The 11240-nt window shown below is 35.7% G+C and overlaps 1 protein-coding gene across 8 annotated transcripts in view; it reads left to right on the forward strand.

Moving 5' to 3' along the window:
- RhoGAP1A (Rho GTPase activating protein at 1A) overlaps positions 1-11240 on the forward strand; it is a 219290-nt gene extending 208050 nt beyond the window's left edge. For 2 of the 8 annotated variants that reach the window (XM_043011019.2, XM_043011022.2), the window contains 13 exons: positions 468-653; positions 1177-1383; positions 1673-1792; positions 1977-2111; positions 2321-2512; positions 2749-2937; positions 3056-3217; positions 3650-3839; positions 4032-4228; positions 4350-4516; positions 4740-4879; positions 5073-5313; positions 7664-11240. In XM_043011019.2, the coding sequence (XP_042866953.2) occupies positions 468-653; positions 1177-1383; positions 1673-1792; positions 1977-2111; positions 2321-2512; positions 2749-2937; positions 3056-3217; positions 3650-3839; positions 4032-4228; positions 4350-4516; positions 4740-4879; positions 5073-5313; positions 7664-7880 (2343 nt within the window). In that variant the 3' untranslated portion in view covers positions 7881-11240. The remainder of the gene's footprint in view (positions 1-467; positions 654-1176; positions 1384-1672; positions 1793-1976; positions 2112-2320; positions 2513-2748; positions 2938-3055; positions 3218-3649; positions 3840-4031; positions 4229-4349; positions 4517-4739; positions 4880-5072; positions 5314-7663) is intronic. The other 6 variants (XM_043011020.2, XM_086539151.1, XM_043011021.2 and 3 more) reach the window with 3 other exon arrangements.

Consider the following 11240-nt stretch of genomic DNA (forward strand, 5'->3'; position numbering starts at 1 on the left):
TGAATGATGTGTGTATGCTAGTTTTGTTACATCTATGAAATATATTTATACATATAGAATATATATTACTTGAGAGTATATATTTATCTACATGAGATTATGATCATGCAGTTATCAACTGATTATAAGTATTATCATTTTGATCATACACATTCTTTATTCCAAGAGAATTAGATGTTAAAGTAATAATGTTTACTTGTAATTCAAAGAATCCTTTGGCATAGTTTTCTTATTGCTTAATTTTTATATCTCCATCTTCCACATTATGCAATCACTTTATCACATCAATGAATGAGAATTCAGATTCATATTGTCACAATGGAGGTATGGTAAATAGACATAAGAATGAAAACAAATGCTTTTGCCTGTTGCGCATTTTGTTGTATACTTTTTCACCACAATGGAAATTCCATCCTACTCAGAAAAGTTAATTTTATTATACCAACCCAAATGTCCCTTCTCTACAGTATATGAAGGCCCTGAAAGCTACCCTGACGACCTCTCAGCCCGTGATCTCGCCAGACGACTTCTCCACCGTGTTTTACCGTATTGGCGAGCTCCACGCGGCACACAGTGCCTTCCTTCAGGGCCTCAGGGATCGCTCCTCACAGCTTGATGGCTCGGGCACCATCGGCGAGCTCTTTAGAGATCTGGTAAGGTGTCATGAACAGACTTTGTTTTTGTGTGGTTAGCCATAGATATCAATTGATAATTGATCTTTTTTTATGGCTTGTTGCCTTGTTGTGATTGTGAATGGTGTTTTAGTAAACTTACATAAAGGATATTTAATTTTGACTTTCTTTTCAAAAGAGTATGATAAATAGACAGTCTGTTATGCAGTTGTGAGATAGAAAGGATAATAAATATATTGGTATTTATCCTTACTTAAATTTGATAAATTTTTCCTCTCAAGATAAATGCAAAGTATTTGTATATATTTAGTTCACACAATTTTCCAAGTTGTAACTAATATCTTGTAGGGCAATCTGCTTTAAAACTGGTTTATCAGCATTATTAGCCTTTAGGTAATATATATTTAAACCAGTCTTTTTATTTATTGATTTAATGTAATTTACATTCCACATCATTACTATGTTGAAGACCGTTTCCTGCAAAATTTCAACCTTCTAGAGAAGGTATAACAATAAAATAACTAACCCAAGATCTCCTCCACAGGCAAGCAAGTTAGATGTGTATGCCTCATTCCTGCAAAATTACCCTCGTGCCATAGAGACTGTGAGACGGTGCAGCTCCCAGAGTCCTCAATTTGCTGACATCACACGCTCCATCAAGCTCCGGTCTCTCCAGGGCCAGCCTCAGTCTCTTGAGGACCTCTTGCACAGACCTGTTGCGAGAGTCCAGAAAAATGCTCTAGTCCTTCATGTAAGTTGTTTTTGCTTTGGTATTTTATGGATTTTTTTTCTTGGGTTAAAAGGCCAGAATCTGCTAATTCTGAAGTAGGAGTGCTAGTATAAAGATTATAGACATTTTGGATATTTTTATATGATAGGAATAGAAGAAATATAGATATACTGTATATGTAGGTCATCACTGATGAATGAGAAAGTCTGCTATCCACAAATTGTAGACAGTGTTTAGTGTTAATTATATAACAGATTATGGCTATGCATATTACATCTCAGCTTATATGATTTTTATCCGTTTTTTTCAGGACTTGCTCAAATATACTTCAGAGGCCCATCCTGATCATGAAACTTTGAAAGAAGCTCTCAAACTTACACAGAACTTTTTGACACACCTTTCAATGATCCACACTGAGGCAATGTTTCCAGTAAGTGTGAGGTTTTGTGACTGAATTTTATTGTTTTTTATGCATAAGTAAGCAATTTGAATTAACTTTAAACCATATTATAACTGACCAACCCCAATGATTGATAAATTTGAAAAGAATCTGCATCAGTTTAATTCAAAGAATTTTATGTAGATGTTGTTATTAATATTTTATGTATTTCCAGGCTCAGGATCGTCCTCAGCGGCACTTGGTTCGCAATTCATTTATTGTAGAGTTGGTTGAAGGTCACAGGAAACTTAGGCATCTCTTTCTGTTCAATGACGTTATAGTGTGTGCCAAGTACAAAGTAAGTGGCCCTGTGAGTATGAGAGTGTTAAGCAAAAATGCTTATAGATTCTACAATTCTTTATCTCTATAGTTGAATATTGCTCAATATGTTTGCTGTAACAGTTAGACTGATAAAAGAAAATCTTCCTATGAGAATTATTTTTTCTTTTCAGAAATAAGATAAAAAATATAATAAAGCAATACAAATTTGTAATGTCTTTTTTTCTTTCATTTTTGCAGCCAACTGGAAGATCAGAGAAGTTTACATTTGAAGTAAAATGGTACATTAGCCTCCATGATATAGCAGTGTTAAACGACAGTGGACCAGAGACTCTAAAAGAATCTAATCCTCCAAATTTGGTCTCACTGAAGTCACAAGCCTCTACAATTCGAGACCAGTTGAGGAGGATAGATAATATGGGTGAAAAGGGGGTAAGTTCTTGTGAATTTGAAATAAACATATTTAGTAAGACAAAGAAGGAACAAATAAGGAGAGAAGAATATTTATTACTGATTGTTTCATATTTGCATAGAGAACAATTTGTTGAAACAAGGTAAACTATTTTCATTACTTTTCATTCATGATTAATCTTATGAATAACGTCTACACATAAAAGTTTTGTTACTTATTTGGTTATCATTTTTTCTTTTATCAACATTCCTCACAGGCTACCAGAATGAACCAAGCCCGAAATGAAAAACATCGGAAGAAACTGGCCGAGTTGGAGGCCCAGCTAGTTCTAGCATCTCCAAACCTCCCATTTAGAATATCAAAGCGAGCGGGACCTGTCCATACATTCCTTCTAACTTCAGAGTATGAGCGAGATCAGTGGGGTGAAGCCATCCAAGTGCTGCAGGTGAGGTGGATGACAATAATGATGGAGGCCCATTTGCCAATAAGTGATTTTTGGGGAGGGGACATTTTCAGAACTATGTTTGAACATCTTTATTTTTCACATTGGCTTGCCTTCACAGGTTTCGGGTATGTCAGCTTCAGATCGCAAGTTGAGCAGGACATTTCTCCTAAAGTTCCATTTGCTACAGAGGGGAACACTTCTCATAGAATCTCTCCATCCACACTTCCCTCGGGCAATAAAGGCCCATACTTCCTCTCGCTCTCTATTCACTTCATGCTTCGTGAGCATTACTTTATAGGATTGCAGTTGCTGCCCTGCATGATGGATTTTGCGGAGATGTGTTTACAGTCCCAATGGTTCCTTGACAATCAGGAGATGCAGTTTCATTAGTCTCAGACACCAACAATTGTAACTCTGTCTCTGTTCACTGTCTTTCTTATTATTGTTGTTTTTTAATGTTCATAGTTATAAATTATCTTATCCCTTCTTCAATGCAGCCATGTTGTGATTTTCTTTTTAGAATGTCATGTGTGCTCTAATTAGCAGTTGTGAATGAAGATTTGTTTGGTTCTTTGCATATTTTATTTATAAAAAGTTATTTTGAGTGGAGTGATGTATCCTGTCCCGAGTGATTTGTCTTTGTTTCTTTTCCATTATTATTTTGGAATTTATCCAAGTTGTATCATTAATGTTTTCTCCAAATTCCTTCCAGGCAAACACCCCAGGAGTTGGGGGAAGTTCTCTCACTCTCCATGAGCTTCAGGGATGGATCACAGCCTACAGATCCTTCCTCAAGACCAACATGGGTTCCTTCTTACTCAAGTCTGGGAGAGATGATTCTTTACTGCTTGGCGACCTGCACATTGTGGTTTCTAGTCTACATGGCCTTACTAGACCTGCAAGTAAGCACACATCAAAATGATTGCTGTAAAGCTATTGAATATAGGTGACTGAATTTGTGCATGTTTGCATGTGTATATGGTTTTGTATTTGAGTTTAAGTCATGTTAAAAATGTTTTTTGAATAATAATTGTAAATAATGAAAACCTAAGCTAGATATTTAGAATGTTTCATTGATATTTTTCAATTTTCAGAGATGTTTGTGTGCTTTGAAGTAGACTCGTATGGCCATTTCTTCCGTAAAGTAAAGACAAAACAAGCTGATGGTGTTGAACCCCATTGGAATCAGGACTTCATAATTGAATTAGAAGGGTCACAGACACTTCGAATTTTATGCTATGAAGAAGATCCAAAGTTAGGCGTACAGCTGAGGGGAAAGGCTCACCTTGAGGTAACTAACCTTTTAATGAGAATTGAAAGTGAAATTTAGGTAAACCAAGATAGGAACCACTGTCTGTGAAACAAATTATTTTTGCATGTCAGCTTTCTAATAAGTTCTCTCATTCCAACAGCTGTCACGCTCATGGTTGAGTGACACCTTGAATGAACGACGTGTCAGTCTTCAGGACTTGGTGTTGGTGCTTTCCCTAAAGTTCCTCCCTCCTGAAGCCACACTCAGAAGAGTCCCAACTGGAAAGTCATCTGGATTGTTTGGCACTAACATTGCTAATGTGTGCAAGTGAGCATTCCTGTCTTTTTCTGTTCAGTTTCTCATTAACTGTTACAGATAATGAAAGTGTAAGATGTTAAGTGAAAGGATATTTATATTAAAAATCATTTTGTTTATGTATGACAATGTGCCAAATTATATTTTTTTAAGTTGATAAAGAAAGGATGAAAGGCAACATTCATCAAAAATTATCTTTCTATTTGTGTGTCTTCAATGATTTTCTTTTCATCAGGCGAGAAAAGAGAAGTGTACCATTTATCGTGACACGGTGTGTGCGTGAGGTGGAAAGACGTGGGATGCAGGAGGTGGGAATATACAGGGTATCTGGCTTAGCATCTGATATCACAAAACTGAAAAAGTCCTTCGAATCAAGTAAGCAAAGTATGGGTGTATTTAGTGCCAGAAACTGGAGGGATTTTTATATGATTTTTAAATTATTTTAAATATGAATAATTCTTTCTTGTGTTTTTGTATTATCCCTTTGTTATATACTTCTTTCCAATACTTGATATACAATCAACCATTGTTTTAATACAAAATTTATAATCATTGTAAATTTCAACAGATCCTTATGAAGCTGAACAACTTGTCAAGGAAGTGGACATTCATTCAGTTACTGGCCTTTTGAAGCTTTTCTTGCGTGAACTTCCAGAGGCTCTCTTTACAGACGAGCTCTATCCTCGGTTCTTTGAAGCATACAGTGCTGCAGATCCTGAGTACAGGAAAACCACAATACTCAAACTATTTTCATCACTACCCCAACTAAACCAGTCAATCATCGCCTACCTTCTAGAACATTTAGTAAAGTAAGGAGATTATTTTCTTTATTTGAGAAATGAAGATAGGGAATAATGATATACTTTTATAGTGTTTTGTATTTAGAGATTCAATTATCATTAACATGTTAACACCGGGTGACAAGATCAAGATATCATGTCAGGTGGTGGCAGGACCAGCTGCTGGGGACAAGATATTTTGTCATGGCTATCCTCCTGGTCAGCGTGCCGAGTGATCGGGCGTGTAGCTCTTGGCTACAGCCAGTGTGGGTGAATAGCCTGAGGCGTTAGGCTTATGTATTTGAAATATCCTGACATTTCGACCATTTGGAGCCAAAACAGCCCTGTTGGCAATGGGTTAAGATATTTTTTTATGACTGACTATTTAAGGCATGAAATAACTTATCTACATCCTTTTAGAACCTTAACCCATTGTGAACGGGCCTGTATAATTGACGCATGGATGCCATTCAGTAGGTTTGGTGGAATGAGGGAGACTCAAGCCTCTCCCACAACTTCTTCTTTTTCACCCCTCCTAGTCATTTAGACATTGGATTACTGGAAATCTCCACTTTTTCTGTTGTGTCATGGTTAGACCTTTAACCCAAATCCTCCAGGTCGGTGATCTCTGGCACGCGATGCATTTCCGGGAGGCTAACGCGTAGGCCTAAACTCGCATTCCGGGGTCTTATCTTATCTTATGACGCCCAGAATTTGAGGAAGAAAAGGTGGCATCACTTTATATGTAGCCCGGAGTTTGGGCCAGGAAAGTGCCATCTTTATTGCATGCCCCCTGGAACATTTGGGTTAACCCATTACAGACGGAGATAAATTTGCTTGCCCAGCCTCCAGGATAGGTTTTATTTTAGAGAGAGACTGCTTGAAGTAATGTAATTTGAATCATCCCACTCTCTTTCAGTCATTCATTGTAAAACTAGAGCAGTTTTTGTGTCTTATTTTTTTGTGTGTTTATTGAGTTTAGAGACTTATATGTGCCATTTGACAGGCTCTATCAGTGCTGCAGTTGACTAAAATTGTAGTATATTATCCATATTAGCTCATTATTTTCTTTATACTCAATGTGATAGAAGTATTGCTGTTTTATGGGAGGCCAAAGGCAACTTTATTTTTTCATATTTTTGTGCTGTCATGAACGAATACGAAACATAACCACCTACAATAAAGATAACAAGAAGAGTTAGGGAAGAGGAATGAAACCTGTGCTTGTGACTGTGAGTGCCACAGTGAAAGGCATCCATATTGGCACAAGAGCACATTTTAGACACTGGATATGGATTGAGTCACCTTCCTCCTCTTGTTCTGCCTGCACATCCTTCATCAACTTAGTGTGTGCCATCGCTCTATAGAGACAGTGCTTGCTAGAGACCGTGGATGGGTGCCATTCAAGGCTCTCTCTCCTGCTGGTGCTAGGAAAAAGTGGTGCCATCTAGGTTTTGGACGCTAAGCTAGCACAATATTACGGTAATTATAGTAATTATGACTGCAGTAGCCATCATCACTCATTCCTTTTTCATAGCAAAATAAAATAGCACAGTGATCCAAAATCCCCGAACGTCATGTACGTCATGATGCCCGTCATCAGGCCAAAGCTCCTACGTCATGTATGTCATGACACCCGTACGCAATGGGTTAACAGGTAATAGCACTTAACCCATTGCGGATGGGGCGCCTAACGTCCTAACTGGTCATCAGGACGAGATGTCTACAACACTAGCGGCACCAGCAAAAAATTAAGAGGGACAGGGAAAGGGTTTTCTCCGCCCTCTAGGTAGCGTAGACTAACCCAAACAATATTTTACCATTAATCCATTATAAAATGCGGATTTAGGCTGACTTTGGAACCCTGTAGCTCTGGAGCTAGCACCGTTACAGCCATAATACTTCATGACTGTGCGTGCTTTAACTGTGAGCACATCCCAATGTCGCGTCATGTATGCATTGACTTCTGTCTTTTAGGCCTAGTCAGCTGATATGAATGTCATGAAACCCATATGCAATGGGTTAAGTCTTTTAGTCTCTATAAAGGAAGAATATACACTGTACACTTAGTGTAATATCACTATCAGGAATCTATGGAATTAGAGGTATTAAGTTTGGTAAAACTTTTTCTTCGTTGTAACAAAGAATAACAAATTATTTACAACTTTGTATACTACTCCTCCTCACTTCTAGTGTCACTTGACAAAACAGCTAAACTGGCAGTGGCACCTTACATGCCTCACATATGGCCAAAAATGCTTATGGCATCAGCGTGTTAACCGTGTCTGCAACAAGGTAAGTAGAATTTAAGCAGAATTTCATTGACAGTTATTTCCAACTATTTCTCTTTTTAAACATCACTTTCCTTTTTTTCTTCCAGAGTGCATCAGATAGAGCATCAGAACAAAATGTCTCTCCATAACCTGGCCACAGTCTTTGGGCCAACACTGATCCGGCCAGGAGCCAAGGCTGGTAACCCATCTCCAGCTGAACAGCTTGCAGCTGGCACAGTGGACGTTATGGCCCAAGCAGGAATACTACACTTCTTCCTCACAAGACGCGCACATGGAGAACCAATACAGGGTGTCAACCAATAGGTGTAGAGTCAAATAGTATATGTGTATATATATCTATTATTTAATATTTGTTTTTAATTATTACTCTGAACTGAAGTTCAGATCATAATACTGGACTCAATTGCCATTAAAGGCCTTATGGATGGTGGTATTAAGGCTTCTCATTCTCTGGTCTAGATGCAATGCTATAGAATAATCTAGTGACAACAATTTGTATATAAGACATTTATATTGAATGAACCTAACAGTGAATTCTACTGTTTTCTCATATTAACTGCAAGTGACTCTAAGTGAAGATGATGAACAAAGAAAATTCCTGTAGATATTGAAAAAAATGAGTAATAGCATAAGAGGAAAGAGGAAATAAAATAGAAGTAAAATCTTCCATATTTCCGTGTTTTTTATGAAGCAGAAGTTGGTAAACATACCCCTGGAAAAAGGATAGTTTTTCAGTCGGGACTTTGTAACCTCAAATGCCTTCCTGTTTAACCCACACATTTTATACTCTTTGATATCATGATCCTTTTTCAAGTTTTTAGGTTAAACTTGGGTGTTCATTGCTTTATTTACATGTGAGTGCTAAGACCAGTGTTCTGTTCAGTAAAGTGTTTGCATTTTACCCCAGAAGAAAAGAATCAGTGCCTACTGGAAGAGAATTAACGTACACATACGCTGTAACGTTTTCCACCTTCATGTGACTTGTAGATCATTTTAGATGAATATGACATTTTTTGAAGGATGTAGTAAAGAGCCTTAGGAACTTTTTTACGCAAGTAAAATGAAGATAGAATACTAGTGATATATTTATGTGAGCCTCAGGAGATGAGCTGGAGTTGATTTTTTTATAGTTTTTTTTCTCAGTTTTCTTGAAAAAGCTAGTCACTACCATTCAGAAGTTGGTATGAATGTAAGATTTATGTTTGTGTAAAGTTTTGGTAAATTTTTGTCACTGTGTTGATGTTTTACCTGCCAGATACCCATTCTTCATATCATAATCCTTAGAATATTGAGTTGTAGTATTGTTTTGGCAACAAGCAATATTTTCATAGTATTGCCTCCTTTCATTTTCTTTCATTAAAATTGTTCAAGATAAAATATGAGAAACTTGAATAAACAATCATTCATATTTCAGGAAACTTCTGAAAACTTTGTCTAAATATTCAGTAATTGCATAAGAAAGAATGGTTAGTGTCATAGATTATATGTATATTTGCATTTATGATAATTCATAAAGCATTATATAAAGTAAAGAAAATTTCTATAGCCAGTGGCAAATATTAATGCAGTATATGTTGCTTGAATGAGGTAATTTACTAATACAAGGTTTAATGCATACATAGAGATACTTTAAATGCAGTGACAGTGTTATGATGCCTGACAAGCTTAGTTTACAGAGCTTTTTTATTATTGATAATACAGCTTTCATAACAGAAACAAAGCATTCACACTTTCACATTATATGTATAAACTTTTATCTTTTAAAGAATTTGTTTAAAGAATATTTCACGGCAGTTGCATACTGTTTGTTTATGCTCAGACTGTCAATATCTGAGATAGATAATGAAATGTTGAAATCTGTTTATGTGAATTAAAACTTAGTTTTTTTTAGGAGGTACGATGTTCAAAAGATAATGCATTATCTTCCGAGATGGTATGGATATATCTTATGTTTAACCTAAACCATTCCTAAAGCACTACATATTTCCACAACATCATGTTACCTATGATTTAGATTCCAATATATTTTGTCCTGTTTTGTTAGTTTCTTCTTATTTTATAGGAGTTTTTATATAAGTGCAAATTCAAAATAGGAATGTTGCCATAATATGTTTTTGTATTGTAAATCCAGTGATTGAAGGAATAAGTATAAGTCATTGCTGCTGTGATACATTTGAGTTGAATAGTAAAATTGTTGTGTATTTAGTTCTCCATACACTTTTGAAAAGAGTTCATTTAGGTTTCATATCGGTTCCAGCACTGTAGACTAACTTCCCCCTTTATTTTTTTAATAAACCTATGGAACTTTGTTATTCTTTCAAATGTGAATGCATCTCAGGTGCTGGCAAAGTTGCTGAGTGAAACAAATCTGAAAAATTATTGTGCAGTTAAGTTATTTGTGGAACAGACTAGTTTTTGCTTTTGAGAACATATCAAGAGTCTCTTTATATAATCATATCATATATGGAATATACTCTTGCAAAATGCTTGTTAGATGTACTGTGATGTGTTATATATAATTTTTTTTCTAAACATCTTTTACAAAAACTGAAGTGTAACCTCATACATTCATTGATACCTGTGGCCTTGAAAGCATTCAGGTGTGTGAGAAACTATTACCGTATCTTTGGCTCGGTGGTTATTTATTTAATCTTTTCCAGGGATTGGCTCCATAACTTTGCTAAAATTCTCAGAATACACTGTAATCCTAAATGTGTCAACATATTATATCTATAGGTTATGTGTACTCTGATCATATATGATTATCAGTCTTCAAAACATTTATAAAAGTAAAAAAAAAAATGATGGTGCACTAACGGTCAAAATAGAATGCAGAACACTGCATTATTAGACCTTAAACTGGTGCAAATTTCCTCCTGTGTGCAATGGATAGTATTGCTACTTGTCTATAATACTCTTGTGCTCATGATGCATCATTGTGACACCAGTAATGGAAAGTGCTTACGTAGTTGTAGATATTTGTATATATATATATTTGTAAATTGTGCTTATTTTGTACATTAGGTGTCTGGATACTTTTGTGTAAATGTCATAGTCAGTGCATATTATATTTTAGTTTATAGGTTATCATGGCCTCAATAGAATTTATGTTTGATAAAACAAGGTAACCATAAATTCCTTTCTTATTATGGTATTGAGATCATTTGAATAGTCATGATAGTGATCATCTTGATATGCTCAGATTGTGTTGCAGAAATTTTGGGCTATGTTTTCAATCTTGACTGGAAATTTGTTCATATTGTTTGTTATCTAGCTCAATCTCTATTAATCAATCATCTTTTTAGAAAATAAGAAAAAAAGTGTTACATCAGCTTGTTAAAGGAAAGTTGATTGAAAATTATCATAAAGAGTAAATAATAAAGCCATTATATCTTTGATCTGTTGTGATATCTCATTCAAAAGAAAGTTTCCTATGTGTACTAGATTTGTAAAAAGATATGTTGAAGAATTTTCAACTTTTGTGCAGATAGGAGAAGATTGTTTTACATTTGATGTGGTACAGCCATTTTACCACCAGTTCTTCTGTATACTGAACTACATTCACACTGAAAGAGCTGAGAAACACAGTAGTGGACCAGAAACTGTATTTTTGCATCTATTGTATACAGAGTTGTATTTGTACTTAAGAATTATGTAGAAGTA

The sequence above is a fragment of the Penaeus japonicus genome, unplaced genomic scaffold, assembly GCF_977035675.1.
Source record: "Penaeus japonicus unplaced genomic scaffold, GWHDUDI00000001_assembly GWHDUDI00000008, whole genome shotgun sequence".
Lineage (NCBI taxonomy): Eukaryota > Metazoa > Arthropoda > Malacostraca > Decapoda > Penaeidae > Penaeus > Penaeus japonicus.